This window comes from Trichoderma harzianum (genome assembly GCF_003025095.1).
Source record: "Trichoderma harzianum CBS 226.95 unplaced genomic scaffold M431scaffold_2, whole genome shotgun sequence".
Classification (NCBI taxonomy): domain Eukaryota; kingdom Fungi; phylum Ascomycota; class Sordariomycetes; order Hypocreales; family Hypocreaceae; genus Trichoderma; species Trichoderma harzianum.
Genome location: NW_020209250.1, coordinates 578,687 through 605,050, shown reverse-complemented (window position 1 = coordinate 605,050; position 26,364 = coordinate 578,687). Strand labels below are relative to the sequence as shown.

Here is a 26,364-nt window from a genome sequence, read left to right as displayed (position 1 = left end):
TTATACTTTTGGGAAGGAATATCGGTTTCGTCGCATCTCTTCGGCCTTTTTCATATTGAGCTCGGCGAATTGTTGGGCCTGTTGCCTCTGAGCCAAAGCGTTAATCTTTTCGCGCGCTCGCATGAGGCTGCTGTTGTCCTGCTGCTTGAGCTTGGCGCGGATGTCGTATAGAGCCATGAGGGTATTAGCTCGCTCGAGATCGTCATCGTACTAAAGGAAGAGCAAGCTTCGGTTAGTTATACATTGCAAGTAGATTGGGGAAAACTCTAGTTGTGAACTTTTTCTCTCCTATTCTCAAGCAAAAGGTGGCGCATCTTACAGTAGAGGGTTGAGGAGTGCCGGGGGTGGAATTGGCGGCAGATCCCGATTTGGGGGAGCTGATGAGAATGCGGCGCCCCATCTTGTCGAATTTGGGTTGCATAGCAGCTTCGGATGACCATGCGCGCCTCAGGCCGGACGATGGCCTCGACTGCTGTTGAGAAGATGCATGGGCGTCGTCTTTAATGAGTTCGGTTTGGATGACGGGGAGGTTGGCGTTGACAATGGCGGCTGCGGCCGCAGGTTCCTATCGTTGAAACAACAACAGTCAGAAACGGTAAAAATAGGGGAAAAAAAAGGAAAGGTTCTTATGCGGGCGGTGTTTGGGAAGAGGTAAGCCAATGGCAAGTAAGACATACAGCTGCGCCGAGATTGCTCAAGTCGGCGAGGACCTGGGACAGCTGCAGGCTCTCCATCTTGATAGTAGTTCCCTCTCTTGTGTTCTATAATTCTGTTTCTGTCTCGGCGGGAGGGATCTAGTATGGAGCGCAGCGGTCGGCGAGTTTGGAAACTGGAGTTCCTCCTAGCAGGCGCATAAACGAGTAAGATCGCGTGTGCGGCCGGGAGTAGCTGTGAAGGTTCAAAAACTGAGCGTGGACGAGGTGCAAAATCTGCGACTGGGCTGGAGGGAAAGCCGATAGGAGCGGTGTTGTTGAGGAAGGTGGAAGAAGCGAGGATGAATGAGGGAGAAAGAAGAAATCAAGGAAGAGGAGGAGAGGAAGAAGCCAAAATGGCCGAAAAAAGTCAAGACACAGAGGAGCCAAGAGGTGCTGAAAGCAGAAGCCTGGAAGCGGGGATCCGGCAGATTGCCACCGAATTCATCAAACTCTGCGGCGCTACGACGCAAAAACTGGAAACTGGAGGCTCGCTGAGTGTTTTTGCGGGGGCTCCCCAGCGCTGTTGCAGCCCGCTAAAAGCTCGTCTCCAGGGCTCCACAAATCCCGCGTGGGCATGGCATCTTCCGTATTCAAGGTTTCAAGTTCAAACTGAGATCAGATGCAAACCTCGTACATGTTTCTTTTAGTTTTAGTTTCAACTCCTTATCAGCTATCTACTATACATATCCATCAGGCACCTCCAATCATTGTACTGCGCCCAGTTTCTGCAAGCTTTTCCCCCTTGCTTCCCTTTCCTTCCATAGGCCCGATCTCTTCAGCTGCCGTCCTATGAATTGGCAGGGTTACTACTAGCCCCAGCTTACGGGGAAGCGCAAGGATGGATCAATCGGCAGGGAGCTTAGACACCAAACGCGGGAATCTTTCTGCCTGTTATACTTTGTACTCCTGCTTCGTACTGTAACTCGTAATCTACTTCTCAACGACAGCGAAAAGTCTGACCGATAACGGGCAAAGTTTCAGGGGCCCTTGCATGTACGGGCATGGCGGGATAATCCCTCCGTTCCGCTTTGATATGATGCTGATGCTGATGCTGGTGCTGATGGCGGAAGTATGGAAGTACTTGAGAGCACGAGACCACCTGCCGGTACCTGTACTGTACTGTACAGAAATACGAACCGCTGCCCTGCCATGTACATAAAGACAACATGAAGATAACACACGAGATGATTTGAACCGTTATGCAAACCTCAGCTGATAGGCTATTGTATCTGCATTAACATTTGATGGCTCGACTTGTTTTGCGCGCGCATCTTCCATTTCTTCCGTTTTCCCATCAAATCCATCCCATCCACCCGGGCGCTACAACTGACGGCCGACGCGGAGAAAGTACCTAGTAGCTTCTTAGTACTGCTGCTACCAAGCTGGTACAAGTTGCGCCGTCCATTTATCCGGTCCGGTCGAACAACGTTCGAGCTTCCCCCTCACGAACCAAGATATGCCTGCATGCTGCATTAGTACTACTTCCAAGGTTACTTGTTGGTACATGGTCTCATTTTCTTTGCATAAACCGGTTCTTCATTTTCATTCACTGCATCTTGACTTTCCTGTGCGGCGTCCGATCGGATGTTTTGTGCTAGCTGACATTAGCATAAGAAGCCACACGGCGAGAATTCAAGACACTACTATACTACCTACCTAGGTAGTAGGCACTACTAGGTACTAAGGTAGGTAGAATGAGAGAAATCATCAAGTACCTAGTGACGTATCTTCTTCTATTCAACCTTCCCTGGACAAAGTCCGCGCAGCATTAGATATACCTGTCTTCAATCCCGGAAAAGTCAAATTCCAAAGTATTGATAGGTTCCGAATTGGAACGGAAAATATTCCACCTGCTTTCTTTAAATGGCTGAAATAAAACACCCTTGCACCCCACAGTGATGAGAGCAGATGCGTATTCAGGAGGTATGTACACCAACTTGTCGTTGCCGCGCTTGATCCAAAGACTCTCGAGCGATAGTCTGTGAGAACAGCAGCCCAATGAGTCTGGCTTCGAAACTGGTACTATAGCCTCATCTATTCGCAAGTGAGCTTTACAAGGAAGCAATTGGCTATATGCTAGTTCTCCAGCATTCTCAAAACTTCCCATCACCGTGCCAGTTGTCAAATCCCAGATCTCACATCTGCCATCCCATCTTGTGATAACGATGTTGGTAGCTGGGACTGGTTTGAGAAGAGAGATAGAAGAGGGTAGTTGGATGACACGGGAGATTAACTCCGTATGAGCACCCCTGAGCTGTCTTTGAGAGGGACCGCTTGAGCTCGCAGAGTAAAATAGAACAAGCCGATTATTCGAGTCAAAGCTCCAATGACACAATCTTCCCATACCTACCTCGATTTGAGCCAAGTGATCGCATGTCCCGAGATCGAACATGGATAGTTTCTCGCTTGTCAATAGATATACAATGCGCTTTGAATCCTGCGAAAATGCCACCTTTGAATATCTTGACTGGAACTTGTGGACGACGGTTCTTCGTCGTATATCCCAAATTTGCGTATCATGGTGGGGAGTGTATATGGCAAGGAAATTGCCGTCAGGGGAAAATCTGCTGACCTCAATATATACAATAATATTATTCGCCTCGATGTTTGTGAGGATGTTTTCTCCCGACTCCCATTCGAACAAGTCAACGACATTATTATGCCAGCAGATTGCTATAAATTGAGAATTGGGCGAGAATGTCATGCTTAGAATTTTTGCTTTTCCTGTGACACGAAAATTCTTTTTCATCATCATCTCTTGAGCATCCCAGATGAACAACTGACTTTCATAGAGGCCTGTAATTCGTTTGGAGGGCTTTGTCAACAATGCAACAAATCTGGCGCAACTAGATTTTATAGTGATATACCACTCCAAAAAGTCGAAATCGGTGGCGGACTGCTGCCTGCCCACAGACAAGTCCCAGAACCGGATCTTATTTTCGTACGAAAATGATGCGATGAATGTTCCATCTGCCGAGAATGCAAATTCTTCCATATATGTGTCGCAGCTTATGGTATGCGTTTTATGGCCAGATGTAGTATCGAGTAGTTCGATGCGGCCCTTAACATGTGCAGCGAGGACCCGATCGTCAGGCGAAAAAGTTATCAATTTGATGTGATAGTCAAGCTCAGACTTAGACTGCCACCGCCGTCTTGCACTCGGTTGAATGTCAAAGAGCATAATTTGAGTGTATGTTCTCACTCCTACCATCTGTCTGCTGGAAGCAAGTCTAGATGAACAAATCTTCCCTCCATATTCAGCCAGAATGCACACAGATTTTCCTGTATTGGAGTCTAAGAGGCCGGTCACGGAGCTGCTGCTGTAGGCAACATGCGTACCATCAGATAAGAATGAGATATGCACGCGTCCATCATCGTACTTAAATGTCCATTGCTTTGCATGGCTCGCGATATTCCACATGCATACTGTGTAGTGGTTTGAATCTGTAGAGAATGATGCGAGTGAGGCACCATCTGGTGAAAACGCAACCTGGAAAATAATATCTATGCCAAGTGTCAAGATGCCCCGAGTTGCGCCAGTCGTAGAGTTCCATAACCGAATCGTGCTATCTTCTGACCCGGAGGCTATGAGCTCCTCTTTGGGAGAAAAATCAATCGACCTAACTCCACTCCCATGCCCCTCAAGCATGCGCTGCTTTGCACCTGTTACAGCGTCCCAGAGCCAAATAGCTCCGTCGTGATATCCGGATGCTAAGTAACTGCCATCGGGCGAGAATGCAAGTGACCAGACTGGTTGTGGGTGCCACAAGGCCTGCGTATATCTGGGCCATGTGCTGTGCCTTTTAAAGGAAGGAATAATCCAGCTTGGAATTTCAGTATGGTAGAGTTGACGGATGAGGCTTTGCTCAGGGCTAAATATTAATGCTGAACAATATATTTGTAGCGGAGTCTCTTCAATAATACCACTGTGCTGAAAGGCAAATCGCTTGGCATCGTGTATAAGCATACCAAGGCTCTGAGAAGTATCGCTCGCATGGTTGGTATTAACCGCGTCGGAGGCTTTACTCTTTGGAAACAAGTTTATCTTCTTCCATTGACTTTGAAGGCTTAGCTGGAAGTTCTTCTTCTTTGATGTGTCGTGTAGCCAAGACTGGAGCCCTGCTAATAGATTTATTCCTTCAGATAGCCGACCTAGTAGAGAAAGAACCTCTAGCCAGCCGAGAAAGTCTGTCCAGAAGAAATCCTTCATGCCTCCATGATTCATCCAGTTTCGCCCACTGCTCTGAAGATGTTGTATCCAGTATCTGCAAGCATACTGAATCGGGAATGAAATGCATGTGTCCACTTGATCTTTGGTAATATCTCGTGCCTTGGCAGCTGGACTTCTGAGTTTGCAAATATTTTTTGGTAAAGAACCATGCATGATTGCCAAACAGCGTTCGAACAGATCATAATGCAACTGTTTGGCGGGAATTTTAAATGTATTGTGAGAACATCTTCCAGGGTTGAGGAGGAAATCTCTGAAAGAGGGGTGGAGGATGCTAATATGGCGTCTCTCGTCCTCTGAGATATCTAGGACAGATCTAAGATTGTTGATCATTGACTCAACTCTTTCTTTTTCCCCATTGATAACATCAACGAGGTCGGTTAAGGCCAACGTATCAAATAGCACCATGACGGACCCAACAATCTTCTGAAACTCAGGCTGTAGTTCTATAGCTTCCTTAGAAGATAATTCCGTCCTGAACGAAGTTTCCAACACTGTGGTGTAAATGCCGTCAAGCTCTTTTTCTGCTTCAGAGGCAGAAGGTCCAGGAGCAGAAAGACTCAACATCCGTTTTTCTGAGTTTATACCTCCTTCTTTGATGAACCGACAGGCTGTAGCGGCATAGATAAACAATCCATGAGTTTTTTCGACAAGAGTCCGAATAGCATTATCAAGTATAATGCGTTTGTCCCACACATACCGCTGTGATAATTGCGTTAGGTGATACTGATAGTATATCCTTAAATCGCCATCCACAATAGCTTGTTCAATGCTGTGAAGGGCAAAGTGTTGACGTAAATTAATAGATACGCGACTTAATGTAAGATGGATTGGAAGTTCCGGTCTGCTTGTAATAAATATTCGGATTGGTATCTCTTTGACATTCGCAATAGTGCTAGCAAAGCACTCGATTAACGTTCCAATATCTTTTTCATCATCACATTCGTCAAGGGCATCGACCACAATAAGAAGAGGCTGCTGGACGGAGTTCGACTCCAATAAGCCTAAGGGCTCCAGGACAAGCTTCTCCCACTGGTTGTATAGATTGAGGTGACCGATTCGAGGGTTCAATGTTGCGGCATTCAAAATAAGCTGTCGTAATTCTGGAGACTGCTCTGCAAGCTGAACGGATATAGTAGCCGCAAACTTCTTCGCTGATGCGAGGTCACCGCCACCTCTGGAAAAAAAGAAGCTTGCTCCCAGTCGCTTCTTTTGATGATATTCGTGAGCGATTGTTAGGGAGATGGTGGTTTTCCCTGTACCAGCCATGCCGTTGAGCCAATAAATGCCCTTTTCGCTATTGCCATCAATCCATGCCCGAATGTCACTGAGTATCTGCTCTCGTGTATGTGGAAGGCACATGGAAAGATGCTGTTTGCTCGCATCGTCGAAGCTGGCGGGAACGTATTCAAGGTTCAGTTGTCCTGTTCCAGGATAGGCTATTTGAAAGTTAACAAGACAAACATTGGGGTCCTAAAGTGTAATGGAATACAAACAGGAGATCTGCAAATTGCCCTGAGGGACATTGATGATGGTGTCGCCTTGGTGGATGTTTGAATTATGCCCAATACTGTTCCCCGTAATCACCGAATGCGTGAAATTGGCCATACTAGTCCTAAGTACGAGAGGGGATTGAAGTATATAACAGATGCTAAAAGTTTAAGAGACTATCAATTAAAAAAGAAAATAACCGTGAATTAAAGATGCCGTATAAAGAAAAGTTATATAATGAATATTGCTGCCGTAGCGGTACGTTTTTGCTATTCGGACAGGCAGCAATACATGAACTCTGGGCAGCAATACTCTATACAGTACTCTATCAGTAGCCCAATAGCCTAACATACGAGCCAGGGTTAACACTTTATGACTGGCCCAATAGTTCATAGGTAACTACAACAGAAAGTACGTATATCTGTGGGAGTAATCAAATCAGGTCTCAATGCGCCGTTTATTAAGAAAATACTACCCAGTAGCCCAAGTCTCTACCCAGCATCCCATGTCTCCGATTGAAGCTACCTTATCAAATAGTAAGGGTTAGTCTTAGAAACCAGAGAAATATAGCTAAAGAGCAGATACTAGAAAAATATAACTATAGTAGCAGATACTAAAAAATTGTACTAATAATGAGGGCAGGTATTAAAGAAAAAATAGCGATCCATGGATAGTAGCGGAAACCTCAAGAACCGAGTACATGTATTAACGTACTAGGGTGCTGCCTACCTTAGTAATTCCCTCCCGTCCATTGATTCGGCCTCAAGTCAACTCAGAAGCCTTGTCGCAAGAAAAATCGTCACAAGAGAAAGTAGAGATAATAGAGAAGGTAGAAGAAAGTAGACATAGTAGAAAAAAGGAAGAATGTAGAGGTAGTAGAAGAAGTAAAGGTAGTAGAAGAAAGTAACAATAGTGATGGTAAAAATCGGGGCTTTTTGACAAACCAGATAAGTAGCAGTCACTAGGATGCTGTATAACCAAAGGTGTTGGCCAGCATTATTCCTCAAACAACTCTTTTGCTTCATGTCAATTGGCCAACGCGAATACTTATCCAAGTTCATAAGACCCAAGTTGATGAAAGTGCGTGAGGGCGTTCATATCAATCCCACCAGATAAGTTGAGCAGATGAAGACGGTGAGTAAAGAGAAGTTTGCGCTGCATGTAATATAACACCACGAGAGAATCAAGGACCAACTTCACTAAACTCCACGTCCTTGCTTCAACCTCTCATGATGACCTCTGCAATCTACTACCTAAGCCCTCCATTCAATACCTTACCTCTACGTAGAGTGAATACAACATTTTGCATCAACTACAAATAGACAACCTTTGCTCTCCAACCTTTGCTCTCCTCTAAACCTTCACCTCAAACAGCCAAACACAAGAGCCCTTCAAATAACCAAATCATAATCTCCATTTTCCACATCCTAAATCTTAAACACATACACATAGCCCAATAACAAAATCCATCCCAACAGACTGAAAAGCTACCATAACCATAAACCTCCCCTCCTCCAAAATCCCCATCACCCAACCCGCAAACATGCCCACCCATCCAGTTATCGTACCAAACATCTCCCAACCAAGACATCATCATAGACAAATCCCAAACAACGTCCCCAACCCACCTCACCAACAAACTCCACCAACCCCCCTCTCAAAACTAAACTCCCTCTCCTCCCAAATCCTACAAAGAACCTCTCGCGCATGGAAATCCTTCCAAGAGCGCTCCCTCGCAAACGACCAACACTACCATCTCGACACTCTCCTCCCTACCAAGAAGAAGCGTAACTCAATTTCGTCATCGCCAGTGCCTCAACATCCCACCTCTCGGCAGTCTACTCCATACCCAGAGACCCCATATTCTTCACCCACAATACGTCAAGCCTTCGCCCACGAGAGACCTTTTCCTTTCCCCTCCACCACTTCTACTCTATCATATGCCGCTCACGTCATGCCATATCAACCGGGCCATCGTCCAGCCATACAGTCCCCGTATTACTTACTAGTTTGTCTCCCCATTGCAAACATTGCCCAAGATTCAACGCATCGCCGCCCATCGCCATCGAGTCACCGCGTCATCCTGTGTTGTCCTTACCGTCCATATCGTAGGACGATCCCGAATTCTTCATCTTCAAGAGGCGCAGCAAGTGGAGAGCTATAGATGGGCTTTATTGCAAGAGACGAACAATCTAAGCTCTCTCCTCACTATACTTGTGTCCCTTTTCTTTATGTTCTTTGCTATCATATGTTGCTTCATCACCTCTGTTATTTGACGTCTGGCCAAGTACGACACATCTTCTTTTGCTAGGGAAATATTGGAGAGCCAAATGATTTAACTGAACTTTATTTCATATCTTGTATAGTCATACTGAATAACAATGCTGATAACAAATTTCTTCTCCACCACACGCCAGTTGTGCTAATCCCTAGGGAAGTATTTTGCTTTTTACCTGTTTGCCCGGTCCAAACATCCCGTTAAGAAGCACCATAGAATTTCAGACAACCCTTCTACCTGCATTTTTGTAACAAACTTAGGACTTTGTGATTCTGCACACCAAGTCTGAGCCATCCACGGAGTCGCCCTCCTTGACCTGCAGACTGGCAACCTTTCCGCTATGGGGTGCTGAGATAACCATTTCCTATCATCACTGTTAGCAACATGCTTTCATGTAAATAAAAAAGGGAAAGGAGGAATCGTACCATCTTCATGGCTGACAGAACAGCAAGAGGGTCACCCTTCTTGACTTCGGAGCCTTCGTGAACACGAAGCTCGACCAAGACACCGGACATCGGGGCACCGACCTGACTAGAGTCACCAGGATCAGCCTTGGGGCGGCTAATGTTCTCAACAGCAGCCTGCTTGTCAGCGACAGTAACCTGTCGGACCTCGCCGTTCATCTCAAAGAAGACCTCGCGGAGACCAGTCTGCTCGCTCAGAGGACCGATGGCAAGAAGCTTAAGAATGAGGACCTTGCCCTTCTCGAGTTCCACGTTGAACTCTTCTCCAATCTCAGGTCGAGAAAGGAAGTATCGAGTTGGCACAACTGACAGGTCGCCAAACTCGGCCGTAATCTTCTTGTAGTCCTCAAAGACCTTGGGGTACATGACGTACGAGGCAATGTCGCACTCGGTGACGGGCGCACCGAATTTCTTGCCCATCTCGCGCTTGACCTTGACAAAGTCGATGGGCTCGAGGTAGAGACCAGGACGCTTCTCCAACTTCCGGCGTCCGCGAAGGGCGTCTGTGCGGAGAGGCTCGGGGAAGCCACCGTAGGGTTGGCCCATCAGACCCTCAAAAAATTCAAGCACCGAGCCAGGGAAGTCAAGCTCAGAGGCACGAGCCTTGACGTCCTCGGGAGACAGCTTGTTGGACACCATGAACTGGGCAAGATCACCAACAACCTTGGAGGTAGGGGTAACCTTGACAATGTCGCCAAGCAAGTCGTTGGCATGCTCATAGGCCTTCTTGGTCTCAAGCCACTGGGATCCGAGACCAAGCTGCGAAGCCTGGAACATCATGTTGGTCAGCTGACCACCAGGAATCTCGTGCTCGTAAACCTCGGGATCGGGTCCAGCGAGATGGGCCTCGAAGGGAGAGTAGAGCAGACGCAGCTGAGACCAGTAGGTGTCAAGAGCGCGGACTTGCTTGGGGTCCAGACCGGGGTCAAGGTCGCTACCCTCCAGAGAGGCGAGGATGGCGTTGATGCTAGGCTGGGAGGTCATTCCAGACAAGCTGTCGGTGGCGGCATCGACAGCATCGGCACCAGCCTTGGCGCAAGCAACCATGGAGGCAACACCCGTTCCAGCAGAGTCGTGGGTGTGAACGTGAATTGGCAAGTCAGGGTACTTCTTGCGGATGCCTCCAATCAGGAGTTCGGCAGCGTGGGGCTTCAGCACACCGGCCATATCCTTGATACCAAGAACGTGGATATCGAGGGCAACAAGCTTCTCGACAAGGTCCATGTAGTAGGCCAAGTTGTACTTCTTGGTGGGGTTGAGCATATCACCAGAGATACAAACAGTACCTTCAACAACACCGCCAGCCTTGTGAACGGCCTTGATGCCGACTTCGAGCTGGGTGATGTCGTTCAAGGCATCAAAGACTCTGAAAATGTCGACACCATTCTTCTTGGCCTGCTCGACGAAGTGCTCAATGGCGTTGTCGGGCAAGGAAGAGTAGGCCACACCGTTGGCTCCACGAAGAAGCATCTGGAAGGGGATGTTGGGGACCAGCTCTCGCATCTTGCGCAGACGGTCGAATGAATCCTCGTGGAGGAATCTCAGAGCAACGTCAAAGGTGGCACCACCCCAGCACTCCAAACTGTAGAGGTTGGCAAGTGCGTGGCTAGTTTCCTTGGCAATGCCGAGGAGATCAATAGTTCGGACACGGGTAGCCAGCAGAGACTGGTGGGCATCTCGCCATGTGGTGTCCATGAGAAGGCAGCCCTTGTACTCGCGAACGGCCTTGGCAAAGGCCTTGGGGCCTTGCTCAAGGATGATTTTCCTCCAACCCTTCTGGGAAGGCTGGCTGACGTCAATCTTCTCGCCGGAGGCAGTGAAGAGCTCAGGAGTGATGATCTCGCCCTTGAATTTGGGCTCACCAATCTGGCCCATGATAGAGCTGCCGTTGACGGCAACATCTCCGAGGTAAGCCAACAGCTTCTGTGCACGGTTCTGGCCACCTACGAGGTCGAACAGCTGCGGGGTATCGTCGATGAAAGTTGTCCAGCAGTTTCCATCAATAAAGGTAGGGTGTGTCAGAAGAGAGGCCAGGAAGGGGATGTTGGTCTTGACACCTCGGATACGGAACTCAATGAGGGCACGGAGGACTTTTCTGCGAGCAATTTCGTAAGTGCTTCCGTGGGCTGTGCACTTGACCAACATGGAGTCGTAGTGAGGAGTGATGACGGCACCAGCAAAGCCATTGCCACCGTCAAGACGAACACCGTTACCACCAGCAGATCGGTAGACCTCAATCTTTCCTGTGTCTGGTCGGAAGTTCTCTGCGGGATCTTCGGTGGTGATACGGCACTGGATGGCAAAACCACGAGTGGAGATTCGGTCCTGGGTAAGGCCGAGCTGAGAGAGAGTAGCACCAGCAGCGATCTGGATCTGGGCAGCGACAATGTCAATGCCGGTGATTTCCTCAGTAATGGTGTGCTCGACCTGAATACGGGGGTTGATCTCGATGAAGTAGTAGCGGTTCAGCTGGTCGACCAAAAACTCTGCAGTGCCTGCATTGCGGTAGTTGACAGACTTAGCCAGTCTAACGGCATCGTTGAGGATAGCGTCTCGGACCTCGGAGGGAAGATCCTTGGCAGGAGCAATTTCGACGACCTTTTGGTGTCGACGCTGAACGGAGCAGTCACGCTCGTACAGGTGGACAATGTTGCCGTGGTTGTCACCGAGCAGCTGGACCTCAATGTGCTTTGGCTTGTCGAGGAATCGCTCGACGAAGACGGTGCCATTGCCAAAGGCGGTCTTGGCCTCGGAAGTGGCTCGCTCGAAGCTCTCCTTCAGGCTCTCGGCATCGCGAACAACTCGCATACCACGGCCACCACCACCGTAGGCAGCCTTGATGATGATGGGGAAGCCATACTTGTCAGTAAAGGTCTTGACTTCCTCGTACTTCTCAACGGCACCCTCAGTGCCGGGGACGACGGGGACACCAGCAGCGATGGCAAGCTTGCGGGCAGAGACCTTGTCGCCAAGAGCATCAATGACATCGGGAGTAGGGCCAACAAACTATAATGGGCATCAGAGTCAGCTGGAGGTCGAAGAAAATAGAATGGCTCGAAGAGGTTGGAGTAGATATAGGATGCAGGCCAAAGACTTACAATAAGACCGGCCTTTTCGACGTTGCGGGCAAATGTAGCGTTCTCGGACAGGAAACCGTATCCTGAATGATATTAGCACCAAAATATTCTTTAAAAAAATTAGAAGGAAGGCATGGAAAAAAACTTACCAGGATGAACCAGCTGAGCGCCGTGCTCAACGGCAATCTTGATGATCTCGTCGCCGGCGAGATAAGCTCCGACAGGGGTGTACTGGCCTCGCTTGCCAATGACGTAGGCTTCATCGGCCTCTGGGAAAATAAGTCAGTACAGAGCACAGATCATGCGCGGGGCACATCTAAGGAAAGGTTATCATACTCTGACGGTGCATGGAGAGTCGGTCCTCATAACTTTGGAGGGGGAAATAAAAAGTCAGCTAGCCTGTCCCAAGACGGCATCGAGATTGTTTCATCGGGGTTTCCCATTATTCACCTGAAGACAGCGATTGTGTGTAATGACAGCTCGTGGGCCTGCGAGGAGGGGTAAGCATTTGCATTTCTTGCGGCAGCGGCGGACAGAGGGACGACTGACTGTTCTGAAAATCTATTCGCGATGCGCAAATGCGCGTTAGTACCACTGAAATGCGTCGCTACAGATGGGAATAGGAAATATCATGAGTCGAAGCTGGTTTTTCTGGTTCAAACGTACTCTGATGGCTGCGCGAGGGGTTAGGTTAGCAAGGAGTTACGCGACAGGCCATGGTGGGGTTGTTGAACTTACGGATTTCACCACGGTTGGCAACTATTCAGCGCAGCAGCAGCCACAAGTCAGTAACAGTCTCTTGTCGGCTCGGTCTCACGCCAATTGGCACCGGCGGAGCACCTCTGAAGGCTGCGACTCACCGAGAATCTTCTTCAGTTGCATGATGCTGGAGTTTGCGCGGATGTGGTGGATGGTCTGCGCCTCCTTGGGCTCATCGATGTCGTCGTCCTCGAAGACATCGTTGAAGGTCAGCGCCTGCTGAGGGTGAGGAGACGGAGTGCCGGCCATGGTGGGCAGGGTCGGCTGCAAGCAAAAAATCAAGAGATACTGGCCCAGAAAGAGGATATGAGGAGAGGGAAAAGAGGGAAAACAGAGCAGCTCAGCAAAAAGATAGCTCGAGGGAAACGGCCGGATCGGCTGCTTTTTAAGACTGAGAAGCCACAAGCTCGGCCGGTTTGGTTTCGGTTTGGGGGTAGGAACTTAACTTGGAAGGGCTGGCGGGGTCTGCAGTGCTGTTGAAGTGGGGGCGGGGTCTCGAGTCACAGTTGAGCGACGAGCGCCGGAAAGTCAAAGCTTCAGCGGCTTGTGACGCTGATTGCATCGGTGCAGGCGGGAGTTGGGAGAGCTCAACAAGTTTTACTGGACACTCGGCACTGTGCTTCCCTTGAATGTTCCATTACTAAGTCTAAAATGATGGCCGAGGCTATCAAGGTGCTGCTAAGCTGGGTAATCCAAGCATCAAATGACTCTCCCTATGTAGCCTAGAGATGTGTATCCAACAGCACAGAACACACAAGGAAGACCACTGAGGAGCACTGCCGCTGCAATCAATACATGTACATAGCATTGATCTTGATCTCCGCGGCAAGAGAGCCAAAATCTCCGAGCCAGCGCGAGCAGGAGCGAGAGTGGACCGAGCGCAAGCAACTGAGACGCCAACCATCCTGACGTGATGTGACACAGACCAGACACTCTCTCTACCTACCTAGTCCATGGGCGCCCACTCTGGCTCGCCCACGCAAGCACATGGCCTGGGGCAGATGCGTCCTTACGTTATTCGCTGTAGTGCCTCGTTCAACCTGGGCCAAGATTGGCGGTATAAGGTGTGTAAGGAGGGGGGGCAGGAAATCTGGGAATATGGCGGCTACGGCGTTGGAGCAAAATGGACGGCACGGCGTTGGATGGACAAAAGGATCAAGCAAGCAAGTATCTTGTCTCAGCTTTTTCCATGGCGCCTCGTCAGCTGATGGACCTGTCGGTGAGACAAGGAGCAGAACAGACATTTGATGTTTAACATGTTGTTTTACCAAGAGGCTTGGCTGAAAGCAGACGTACAGTATAGGAGATGAGGGGGAGCTGTCTGTCAAACCAAAACTCTGCACCCACCCGAAGCCAAGAGAAAAAAAACTACATACAGAGGGAGTATTGAATGTGGCAATTGAGGGTGTGTCTCGAAAATTGCTCTTTTCAATTTTCTCTCTCTCTGTAACTTGGTTTTTTCTTCTTTTTCCCTTTCTGTTTTGGCTCTTCTTACACCCATCTCATCTTATCATGTCCTACCAAAGCCATAGTGGAAAGTCATTCCCATTACATACCAGATTTTCCTCCCGCCAGATGGGGGCCCTAAGCTTGGATCGTTACCAACTAAAACCAACTTGTATCACCGTTAGCTCGACGAAATTCCAGCTCAAACGGGCGGAGCCTCTCCCTCTGGCCAATCAGCCCGCCGGGATAACGCAGCCTCTTACAAGTTTGGCGCTGTTATATTAAGCTTCAGTCCCCAGAGCGGGATTGCTCTGTGCTCTCTTTTTCTGCGGCTGTCCTGGGTTAACTAAATCTGCGCAATACCCGGCCTAGCGGACGGTGCGAGATGCTACATTAACCAGATTCGTATCCACCGAGAGAGCCAAGAAAGAAGAGGGCTGGCTTGCTGAGATGGATGGAGCTTGTTGAGGCAACATGGCATCAGCCGCCGTTGTCGCAGTCCGTCTTCTGTCTTTGGGGGATTTTTTTTTTTCTTCTTCTCTCTCAAGCTGTAACTGTACAGTATCTGGCACGCCCGGAGCTAGAAGTGCTTACCGCACCGCAAGCACTTTGGATCTGGATCTTCGTGCATGAACTCCGTTAACCAAGAGATGACCACCCACGCTCTACTGTACGTCTCGCCAATCCCGGCGCTGCCTTTGGTCCATTGGGAGCAACCCCTCTCTCCGTCGTGCGTCTTCTCTTCTCATCTGATGCTTTTGCCGAGGATCAGAGCACCATTGGTTTTCGAGCAAAGCTCGCCTAGACGCGGCTGATGCCTTTCAGCATGGGAGATTCGGGAAATGTCGACACGACTTCACTTCGTCCCAGCCCGATCATTTATCGCCAGTCCGCGTGATGATCATCCGTTTGTGCCAGCATTTCGCTTGAGCCGCCGCCGTGTCATCCTGTTGGTCACACCTCTTGCTCGGCTCGGAGGAAGTGCCCGTAAAACGTAATTGGTATCGTAACGCCGGCCCGAGGGTGTTTTGCTGGGGGATCCGTCTTCGGATCCGTCGCATCTCAGGACCCCCGTATTCCCAGGTAGTTCCAACTTCCAAGGGCCGATCTAGTTTTCATGGGCGGCACATCTTGCAGATGTACTCCGTGTGCAAATAAGGGGGCCCTTTTAGATAGATCTCGGGTTGCATCTCACGTCTCCCCCCAACTCGGGCTGACGAATGAGGCACCCCCGCTCTAGTTCGAGTTCGGCGCATGAAGCCGACTTTGCACTACCCTTCAGCCATCTGGATATCGCCATCTAGCGCCGGTGGAGGTGAGTAAAATGGGCGCCCTGAGTCGGCTTATTGGGCCGTGACAGAACTTGGGGAGCTAGTCACTGTAGTTGAAGATTTTTTTCTCTCCCTCTCCCGCTCGCACATCATCATAGCCATAGCCGATAGCCAGCAGGGCCGATTAGCGCGCCTGGTTATCTCAACCCCCCAAGACAAATCCCGTCGCCTAAATCGAAACACATCGAGCGAATGGCAATCATATCCGCCCTTGCATCTTAGCAATTTCCATTGTTGTACTAAACTATTCCTCTTCGGACGGAGTCAAGATTGTAAAATAGCCATTTGGGAAAAAAAAGAGAGCGAAATTTCTCCGACGTCGGATCCTCCATTGAGCTTCAACGTAGCTATGTAACGTAGAACTGAAGTCATGAATTACTAGTATTCATAACTCGCAGTCACCGAAATCGGTTTCTTGGCTCGATCATGGCATTGGACAATCTGGCAATTCCAAGTTGATAATTTTTTTTTTTCTCATCTCGTGAGACGTGGCCCAGTTCCCCCGTTCTACCGTATTACTCCTGTATTACTCCTGTACGCACATCTCCAGCCCTGCTCATGCTCATCTCAACAGCAGCACATGAATCATTCCACCAAAACATCCGTCATTCCCACCAACCTTGATTGGCTAAGTCCTCAAATAGCCTACTTCCATCATACGTCAATCCCATTGTAATACCTCATAGCGAATATCCTTCGTCACGATTTCTTAACCCCGGTTAAAAGAGGATAGCCTCGGGCAAGCCTGCTGGAAAGTCCCGAATCGCAGCGAAGCACCCATTATGTACTTTTCCAAATGTACTCTCTGCTTCCGTCATAGGGACTCGGGATGTTCCACCTCTAATCATAATTCTTTTTTCCAGAAGACAGAAACGAAGCATGTCAGCCACTTACTTCCTGTCACCTGTAGATTCGGCCCACATGACGCAAAAGCCCCAAAAGCAGCTACCTACTCTAACTATGCCTACCAGGGCAACACACCTTTTGCCTATCCTGGAGATATCAGACGACACAGCCTAAGGCCCTCCCCCAAAACGATGCCGTGATTGTCTCCGACTTTGAGCTGTAAAACGTCCACGGATCGATCTCTGACCACCACTTATGGCTTAGTACAGGTAATGCAAGGCACAAAACCACGTGTTTATCACATGTTGGCTCTAGAACTACCCAATAGATATACAATGTTGTTACAAGAATGGACGTTCATCTCACTTTACGCTTCGTCCACGCTCTTTGCAAGCATTGATCCATTTCTATTATCCAGCCTTGCCGTTTTTGTCCAACCTCCTTCAGCCCTCAAATATCTTCAACAAAAGCATCCAGAGAAACAAGCATATGGCCCCAACGGCTACAAAATCTTCAGCACATAAGAGAGAGTCTATAAGTCACTGAAAACCCCTAAGTCTCAAGATGCAAACTCCTCGAACTAGCCTCTCATCAACCCCCGGCCCTCCCTGCGGTATCATACCGCGAACAACGTCTTCTTCCACGTGACGCTATCCATCTGTTAATTATCTCAGTTCCATTTGCTCAAAACAGAGCTCCCTTTTTTCCCCGATATTGCTTATTTAAGAGGAGCCGTCTCCTTGCCAGCCTCAACACCAGCTTGCAGCGCAGCATTCTCCTTTCCGCCCCATTTGTGCCATGACAGGTATCGGTAGCCCTGGGTCAGCTGCGCCGCCGAGTTGACGACGTGACATCCGAACAAAAGGTAGTTTTTGGGGGAAACGGCTAGGGCGTATCGCATGAAAGTCGCAGAGTAAACGCAAAGCGCGGCGGTCATCTGTCCGGAGATCCTATACGGACGAAAACGAGAGTTGATTAGCAAACGGGCCGGTATCGGCGGAAGCTGCAGGGTGAGCTTTCTTACAGATCAGGGCTCTTCTGAGTGTCCAAAACGGCGGCAATGGGAATGCCAAAGTTCGATACAGGTCCCCAGAAGTCTATTGGCCGAGTAGTGTTAGCTTATGGCTTCCTCGGGAACCAACATGTTCGAGATCGCCTGGGTACTCGGCGATAGGGCTTGCTCCTTGAGGATGACAGAGGCAAGAAGTCGAGCAAGAAGCATTTTAGGCGCGATTTATCGCCAAAAGATAGCTCCCCCCCTCACTGCCGCGCACCCAGGCGCCTTTTTTAGGCTCCGATAAAAGAAAGACAAAGAAACTCGCGAAGCGTTGACACGTACGAGTCGTGCAGACATAGCTCAGCATCGGGTTGGACCGGATCTTGGCGTTGATGGCCTTTGCGAGGGCAGCCATTTTGGAAGACGATGGACGAAGAGATGGGTTTCGGGAACGCGAAAAGGGACGTTGGGACTGGCCGCTGAGGCTATTTTTCTTCGAAGGGGTTGTTGGAGGGCGAGAAAAGTCCGATCTCAGTTTCGTTGTCAGCGGCGTTGATTTTACCCATGTCGGCCGAAATTTGGAGGCCGAAGAAAGATCGCATGCGGGTCACGTGCTTCGCGACCTGCGAGATACGACAACAAGGCATCTGGTATCAATTGCTACCTCACTTGTAGCTGCAGTGTATGCCTAATTTAATCATAATTTTGTGTAATTGGATGATAAAATAGTTTGCTATTGTACCAACTAATTCATCAAATGAATTGATGAAGCCTGCGGTATGCAACAAGAAAGTGGAATAAGCATAACGGTACCGATTCTTGTGCGGCCCCCAATTCAGGTACGGAATGCAGGATTACCCCAATACAGAATCTGATAGACGACAATTCAGGGGAAACATGTGAACATGGTTGTAATATTCAATTGCTATCAGCTTCTCATTTACATCAGAGCCAAACAACATCATCAACGAGTATTGAAGAAGAATTATGATAATTTGCATTCATTCATTCATAAAACGACCTATCCTGACAAAGCTCCCCATCAACCTCATAGCTACCGTCTTGACGAAACCGGGAAAAAATAATAGAAGAAAGCAAAAGCTTTACGTCGAATGACACTCTTCATGACAAGCGACAAAGTAATGTTCTTGGGGGTATATTATTCTTGTTTTGTCTCTGTGGCCCTTTTTCCCCGTTCCCAATTCTATTACCATGGGTTGCCTTTGCAATACAGACAAGCCTAATTCCCGCTTTCCCTTTCACTAAGTTTCTACATTAGAGTAGTAGCTTTAAAAATATCCGTCATATCCAAAACAAGAAAAATAAAACAATCCAACAAGCAAATTAAACACCTGGAGTGGTGAAACCAGTTCCCTTGGGCCAGTTACCGACTTGGGCCGGGTCGCCGCCAATGCGGACGTATACACCAACGGCGGGGATTCCGCCGTCCAGAATGTAGAACTGGTACCATCCCGGAGGCGCAATGTACTTGGATGGGGGAGAAGTAACAGTGCAAGTGGTGCCAGTGCAGGAGATGGCAGGGAAGAGAGTGCGAGCTCCCATGGAGTTGCCGTGAGTGCTGGTGACGGCACCAAGCAGAGAGGCCTGGATAGCGCCATTTTGAGCAGCGGCACCAAGGGTGACGGTAATGGGCTTACCGTAGCCCCAGTCCTTGTTGGTGATGGTGAAAGATGGGCGAGGCTTGCCGCTCTTCAGGTAAGGAGGGGTGAAGGTCTCGACACGGTACTCCTCGGGGTTGACATCATCCTGCGGGTCAGAGCCGGAGACAAGCACGCGACCGTCCAGGAGAGTAATGGCCTCAGAGTGGTACAGACGAGCGACGGTAGTGTTCGCCATGACAGTAATACGGTAGCCGAGGGGCTTCTGAGGATCGTAGAGAAGAGCGTTCAGGTTGGGGTCAGTAGCAAGACCGAATCCAGCAACACCGTGGTGGGCACCGTTCATGATAATGTACGTGCCATCGGGAAGAGGAGCAATGCAAGGCATGACTCGCTGAGAAGGCATGCGCTCAAGCTCCCAGGTAGGGTTTGCAGCATCGGGGTAGGTGCTCACGCAGTTATCGATAGCATATGAGGCACCCTCGGTAGAACCACCGCAGATGAGAATGTTGAGAGGATCAGTAAAGGGGGCGTGCATGGGCAACAAGACAGCGGTTCCCTCAAGGGGGTAGGTTCGTCCACCAAGAGGATCATTAACTGAACCAGGAATGTTGGGCAGAGTCTTGATGGTGGCAAAAGTGTTCTCATCCAGGATACGAGCCTCGTTCCAGTAGGCAACAAAGATGCCACCAGAAGGAAGGACAGTGCAGAAGGGGTACAAGTTGTTGGGGTCGGTACGCTCCAGCCAATCCATGTAGAGCGGTGCGGTGCCGGTAAAAGGGAGAATCTCGAGAGTCGGGACAGGAGCACTGTTAGATCCCGTCTCACCACCGATGACGAGCACGGAGCCATTGGCCATGTTCATGGCGGTGGGATACCAGCGGCCGTTTTGGAGCTTCAGAATGTCGACGTTTTCTTGCCAGTCGTTGGTGCCGTTGACACCAGGGGAGCCGTTGGGGGTATACAGACGGACACCATAGGTGGAATCACCAGACCATCCTCCGACAGTAAGCTGTCGGCCAGCCTTGTCGGGAAGAGTGACACCTCCAGCACAGAAAATGTCGGTCTTGACGTGCATCTCTCGCCATGCAAGCTGGTACTGGTCGACGAGAGACAGGTCGAGCTCATAAGCACCAGTAGAGTTGGGCTCACCAGTGCCCCATTTCTCAAGGAAGGTGACCTTGCCAGTGATGGACTGGGTGGTCATCAGGGGGATGCAGACACCTCCAATGAGCTGCTCATAGGAACCAGCAGCGGCAGTGCCAGCAGCAGGGAAGCTCCAAGAGTAGAAGGGTGTTCCGGTCCAGAAGTAAGTGGTGAGGCGAGAACCACCACCGCAGATGGCGCTGGCATTGCCCGGGCAGGGGACGCCGCACTCAGACTCGGGCCTCTTCGTAGCACCAGAGGTCTTGATGTTCTCTGGGTCGCCGCAGTAGCACTCCTGACCATACTCCAAGCCGGCAGCCATGTAACCAAATTCGGCACACTGGTTCAGGCACTGCGAAGGGGTCATGGTGTTGGCGAAGATGTTCTGCCAGAAGAAAGTGCGCTGTTGGTTGACATTGTCTTCGTAGCAGCCTTGGTAGGTCCAGTTACCGACTTGCTGGATAGGTCCAGGAGGCTGTTGGACCGCCGGGGCCCCCTTGGAAATGATGCTCATTCTGCCGCCGCCGCCGCAGTTTTCGGTCGCGTCACCGGCGCAAGGAGTGTTGCAGTCGCCTTGGTTGGCAGCTTTGGCACCGCCGTTGACGATGTTGTTACCGCAGAAGCACTGCTTGGAGTACTCAGCACCGGCAATGGTAAATCCTTGAGAGGCGCAGGACTGGACACAAGACTCGAGGGTCAGGTCATCATCGTCGGGGAGCTGGGTGTTAAGAATGCGGCCATTGACCCCGTCCACGTAACATCCATAAGACTGCCATCCCTGAGGGAATCCAGTCGGCTGCGTCGTAGCTGAAGTGGTGGAGGGGGGTACGGCGGGCCCCGATGAGGTACCCGTGCCGGGAGCATTGAGCGAGTAGACGGACAATCGGTTACCGGCGCCACAGAATTCACAGTCCTGACCACTGCAAGTCATGCTGCAGTCGGATGCAGTGGTGAGCTTGGAGCCGGCGCCAAAGGAGTTGCCGCAGTAGCATTCTCGGCTGTACTCGACTCCAAAGTATGTGTAGCCCACGCAAAAGGTCGCACAGCTCTCCAAGGTCATGGCGTCATCTGCATACGTCTTGGCAGCGAGGGCCCGCGAGTTTGTTCCTTCGGTATAGCAACCGTACCAGTTGTATTTGCTCACCACAGCTGGTTGGCCAGGACAGGCACCAGTCTGGGCGGGCTGAGCTGCAGAAGTGGTGCCAGTTCCGTCGCTGCACAAGGCATGTTAGCATATCTGCAATACGAGAGGATCGCCGCCATCCTAGCTTCTTTCATCATCTGGCTTCTGCTTTGCTTACCGGACGGCATTGAGGCCATAAATGTTCAGGTGGCCGGGTCCTCCACAGTACTCGGTCTGGTTGCCGTTGCAGGTCATTGTGCAGCCGCTTGTCGCCGGCAGCGCGCCATTGGAGATTGACTTGCCGCAATCTGCATGTCGGAATGGATTACCAATGGTCAGCTATCTGGAGGGGAACGATAAAAGACGAATAACCACACCCCGTCACACGAGACGTGGTCCGCTTGGCGGGCGTCGGGCTCACTTACAGCACTCTCCACCGTACTCGACACCAGCAAAGGTATATCCAGCAGCCTTACATCCTGATGTACAGGCGGCCACGGTCATCTGGGCATTGGCAACGCCACCATAACCAAACGTCAAAGCTCGCCCAGTGGTGCCCTCACTGCGAGCATGCGTTAGCATGATTAGATTCGGTGCTGAGGCTAGCTGCATGCTTAGGGCTCGCAAAACTTACGAATAGCATCCCTTGGACACCCATCCATCGGGGCCCGGGTTGACCTCTGGACCTGTGATTTGAGCTGTCTTATACAAAGTAAGACGGCCGGGACCACCACACGCCTCAGTCGAGTTACCGCCGCATGGAGCATTGCAGTCCGTAGCAGTAGTATTTACACCTCCCGTTGCAAGAGTGGAACCGCAGTAGCATTGGGTGAAGTACTCTGTTCCGGCGTAAGGGAAGTCATGCTCAAAGCAATAAGTAGCGCACTCCTGGTTGGTCATTTCATCATCCGTAAAGGCCGCGTCGCTGATTGTACGTCCAACATCGCTGTTTTGCTCCAGTCAGCATACGAGTAGGCAATGCAAGCTAAAGTTTGCCAAGAGGGGAAAGGAAGACGCCATACATGTAGCATCCCTGATATGTCCAGCCATTGTCCAACGAGGGCGGCGCAACGAGAGCGCGCTTCTGGAGCTCCTGGGCGCGGCACGACGTCAGAGAGAGCAGAAAGATCGACAAGAACGAAGCCGCCGGAGAAGGCTTCATGGTTGCGGGTTGTGGCTCTCGCCAATGGCAAGAGGCAGCAAGGGGAACGAGTGATGTAGTAGGCCCAAACCAAAAGAGAGTCGGCTTAGGGTTGAACGAGAGAAAGAAGAGAGGGACAGCAGCGTCCAATTGCGGATAACCCCCAGCTTCTTGTACTCGGCGAGGACATGTTTCTACGATGGCGAGCCAGGGACAGAAGAGGCCTACCTGGGACTCGGGAAAGAGACTAATGGGGCTGAGGCGGCAGGCCGGAGACTTGGCGTCGTTGCAATATGTTTTCCCAAGTTGACACGGCCAGGATCGAGTCTCGACCTACTGTAGGTTGAACCTGAGCCAAGAGCTGGGCCATCATGCCATCCCAGGCTACCCAGCAAAGCGCGCGCAGGGGACAAGGAGCCACTCACACAGACAGAGGGTTGCTGGATCCGCCGTACCGTACGCATGAGCAATTGTTTGTCCATCCACGCAGAATCAGAATCCAGTAGGGCGCGTATGCAGGCGAGAGCCACACCCCCCGTCCCGATCCAGGGTCGGTCAGCCGGAGTCGAGCAGCCTGAGCTAGATGGAAGTGGCCGATATCAGGGAACGGGTTCTCGTCGTCTTCAGCAGTCTGCAGCCATCCGAAGAGGCAGGGAGAAGCCAGACAGACAGAGACGCCAGGTCACGAGACGCCATCTTCGGCATCGTGCTGTATCGAATCGTACCTTATCGTGACGCCTCTTCAGCAAAAGCCAACGCCTCCAATGCCGGAGCCAAGACAGACCCCCGCAAGGCCAGCAAAGAGCCAAAGCGTCCCGATAGAAGGCTGCGGGTAGTTAGTGGGGGAGCTGGATCACGGCGCTACTCGTATGGTGCTGGTGGGATGAAAGATGAAAAAATATTCCAGCACAAGGCACAAGTACAGGTACGAGCCACAGGTACAGCGCATCAACTGGCGCCAGAAATACGAGGCCAGGCACGGCTCGGCACTCCGGGCCATCCATCCATTCGATGCTCTAGCGGTGCTAGCAAATACAGGCACAGCACTAGCAGAGCTTAGCAGTGCTTAGCAGCATTGGCTAGAAGTTTCTCACGGCGTCAACTTCAACAAGCTCGGCCAGGGACAGGACAGGGCCTCCATTGTGCATCGGGCACTGGATCAAATTTGATGTAATGTGTTGGACGGTGCTGGATGGTGCCTAAACACCACCTACAGTACTAATGTAGAGTAAGTGTGCATGTACGAGTACGGACACAGGTATGTAGGAGGATTACTGGATTCGAATGCTACCATCCACACGCAGCAGCTGAACAACCCGGTGGTACGACTATTTGATCATCCGGGTGCCTGCCTGGGGACTGTGCAGCCACCGGAGATGCTTGGGTCAGAGCCCAGAGCCACTGCATGTGTGTGATCAGATGCGGCATGCAATCAGACTGAGTCTCTTGTCTCCCCCGGGATTCATATTGGGGTCAGTCGATTCAATATTCTCGTGGGGCTGAGGTCCACGATGCCAGGAATGACCTCAAGTGCTGGGCGCCACAACGGCCCTTGAATATCGACACGGCACATGGAGCGAATCAAAGTTTAGGCTTAGGCTTAGATCCTAGCCTGCCCGTGGCCAGGATCGCTGGTGGGCATCTCCAAGTCTAAGCAACAATCCTCCGTATTACTCTTCTTATTAGTATGTGACGGATCGGATTCAGAGCCTGATCTCTCTCAGCGCTAAGACGACTTACAAGCAAAAGCCAGTGTAATAGACTTTTATACGAGGCACGCACCGAGGCTCGTCGGCTGGCTATCGGGACTTTTGACGGACTTTGCCTGGCAACGATTCCCCTGGAGGCTGCAAACATGCATGATAAGACTAGCCAGTGGGGGATTGGCCGAAGCTGAGGTGGCTCAGGCACAGTTCCCTCTTCAGGCTGAACTAAGGCACGAGGAAGAAGCCAGCGAAAAAAATTAAAAAGGGCCGCTTGGTGTGTGGATGGGAAAATCGGGTGCGATTGACCGGCGTCGGCAGCCAAGTCGACGCCAATTCCTTAGTGTAGAGGGCAGAAACGGGCAACAGTCAGCGGGAGGGCGAGAGCGTACAAAGTATGTATTGCGGGAGACCTGAAACATGATGTGGTGTTGAGTTTTGTCACCACCACGCTTTGGCTTGGCTTCCATTGTATTTCCCCCTTGCCTTGCTGTTGCATTTCTGAGAGATGCGAGCAAGTAAGTACCTACATGTACACATGCGGTAGCATTCAAGGGCAAATCGTCATGCCACTTGTGAGCATTTCTAATTTTGTCGTGTCTTGCCGGCTCTTGGAAGCCGACTGACCATCCAACAACCAAACCAGGCTAGCCATACACACGCAAACGCACACGCACAGCTACCGTACCTTGTAATATTCCGTACTGCTACATAAAGTACTGCCATGTTGAGCAAGGGATCCCCGTGCCGGCCTGGATAGACTTTTCACGGCCTGGTCTTGTCGTGCATCTTGCTTTGTAGGTATTACTTGTGCAGCTTCCTAGGCTGGTACTGGGTACTGCTAGTAGTAATAATAGTTCAATGCAAGGAAGCGAGAGTGTCCAGCTCGCTGGCTTTGTCCCAAACCAAACCACATAGAGACGCTCCCCTCTCATTCTGCAGACCAAAGGTACTGTAATGACAGACACTTGCCAAGTGCTTATTTGTGGGCAATGGGTTCCGCAGTCCGTCTTGGCAACTGGGAATGCACCGAGTCTTTGGTTTTAGTTGGAGAAAACAACAATAAAACTCTATTGGCGGAGTGGTCAGCACCGGTTCAAACTAATTCTGCCAGGGGCAAAAAAAAAGAAAGGAAACAAAAGAAAAACAAAGGAAGGGAGAAGGGGAAAAACAGAGACGTCACATTCAATTGTTCCTCGCCACCACTTTGGATGCCTTCATGCATGAAAAATGCCCCGCCACCGGAGGCACAAAAGTCGGCGGTGCAGTTGATTCGTTTCTTCTTTTTTTGCTTGTGCAGACACGCACATACGAGCACACGCACCCACCGTTTTCCCCTTTGCCATTACGAGTGCCCAGCATTGCTATTCCACAGGGCTAATTCATGCAAGGCCAGCTCAATGCTACTATTGCTCCCACTGTTGGATGCGAGACTTGGGTCCAGATACACATCCTTCGATGCTCCGGGCGTCTATTGGCCGACACCCGCTGGCTTCTTGCTCGGCAATGCTGGATAATCAATGCTCGTATCGTATCACTCACAGGTATCTAGTAATTCCTTACAAGTAGAACAACCAACCACAGGCACGTGGAGTGCAGGCCTCGGGTGTCGACAGTGCGGGCCCTTGCCTCTCATCTTGTCCATCCATCTGGTGATGCCAAGGGCAATGGAGCTGTCCTGGGCTAGAGATTTTCTTCCGAGCCAGCCCTCGCTCATGCTAATGCTCATGCATGGCGCTCAGGCCGCATCTCGTATCGGCAAAAGCGATCAAGCGGTGATTGTACAAGTACGAGCACTCGTACATCCATGATCCGTACATACAAGGCCTCGGACGTGGATACTCCAGTATTGGGATTGGATGCTAAGCCCAGGCGCCTTTTCGCCGCGGCCAATAGACTGCGCCATGCCGCCAACGACATCCCGTCCAATTCCCACTCTCGGGGCATCCCAGCCGATCTCTTATCCACGCGGAATCGAATCGAGCCAAGGGGAGCATCAGCCGCACCAAGTTGCGAACTT

The 26,364-nt window shown here is 50.6% G+C and overlaps 6 protein-coding genes across 6 annotated transcripts; 1 reads left to right on the top strand and 5 right to left on the bottom strand.

Moving 5' to 3' along the window:
• M431DRAFT_477860 (hypothetical protein) lies at positions 1-734 on the bottom strand (the record flags this gene model as incomplete). Its single annotated transcript, XM_024915617.1, has 3 exons — positions 1-210; positions 320-565; positions 678-734. The coding sequence occupies 3 exons, from the start codon at positions 732-734 to the stop codon at positions 1-3; spliced, it is 513 nt and encodes a 170-aa protein (XP_024778353.1).
• A 1,729-nt stretch (positions 735-2,463) lies between these two features.
• M431DRAFT_477859 (hypothetical protein) lies at positions 2,464-6,531 on the bottom strand (the record flags this gene model as incomplete). The annotated part of the gene is made up of 2 exons (XM_024915616.1): positions 2,464-6,362; positions 6,420-6,531. The coding sequence occupies 2 exons, from the start codon at positions 6,529-6,531 to the stop codon at positions 2,464-2,466; spliced, it is 4,011 nt and encodes a 1,336-aa protein (XP_024778352.1).
• Positions 6,532-7,847: 1,316 nt separating this feature from the next.
• Positions 7,848-9,071, top strand: M431DRAFT_283392 (hypothetical protein). Its single transcript, XM_024914032.1, has one exon. It carries the CDS (start codon positions 7,958-7,960, stop codon positions 8,576-8,578), a length of 621 nt encoding a protein of 206 aa, XP_024778351.1. The 5' UTR covers positions 7,848-7,957; the 3' UTR covers positions 8,579-9,071.
• On the bottom strand, positions 8,716-13,653 carry M431DRAFT_503630 (hypothetical protein). The gene is made up of 10 exons (XM_024918336.1): positions 13,094-13,653; positions 12,972-12,992; positions 12,900-12,907; positions 12,783-12,794; positions 12,684-12,721; positions 12,570-12,601; positions 12,383-12,502; positions 12,255-12,316; positions 9,118-12,162; positions 8,716-9,056 (listed from the first exon to the last, which is right to left on the bottom strand). Exons 1-10 carry the CDS (start codon positions 13,239-13,241, stop codon positions 8,949-8,951), a joined length of 3,594 nt encoding a protein of 1,197 aa, XP_024778350.1. The 5' UTR covers positions 13,242-13,653; the 3' UTR covers positions 8,716-8,948.
• Positions 13,654-16,837: 3,184 nt separating this feature from the next.
• Positions 16,838-18,153, bottom strand: M431DRAFT_503626 (hypothetical protein). The gene is made up of 3 exons (XM_024918335.1): positions 17,955-18,153; positions 17,640-17,712; positions 16,838-17,565 (listed from the first exon to the last, which is right to left on the bottom strand). Exons 1-3 carry the CDS (start codon positions 18,025-18,027, stop codon positions 17,334-17,336), a joined length of 378 nt encoding a protein of 125 aa, XP_024778349.1. The 5' UTR covers positions 18,028-18,153; the 3' UTR covers positions 16,838-17,333.
• Positions 18,154-18,956: 803 nt separating this feature from the next.
• M431DRAFT_477855 (hypothetical protein) lies at positions 18,957-22,662 on the bottom strand (the record flags this gene model as incomplete). The annotated part of the gene is made up of 5 exons (XM_024915615.1): positions 18,957-21,591; positions 21,679-21,808; positions 21,926-22,062; positions 22,135-22,446; positions 22,523-22,662. The coding sequence occupies 5 exons, from the start codon at positions 22,660-22,662 to the stop codon at positions 18,957-18,959; spliced, it is 3,354 nt and encodes a 1,117-aa protein (XP_024778348.1).
• Between the last annotated feature and the right edge of the window lie 3,702 nt (positions 22,663-26,364).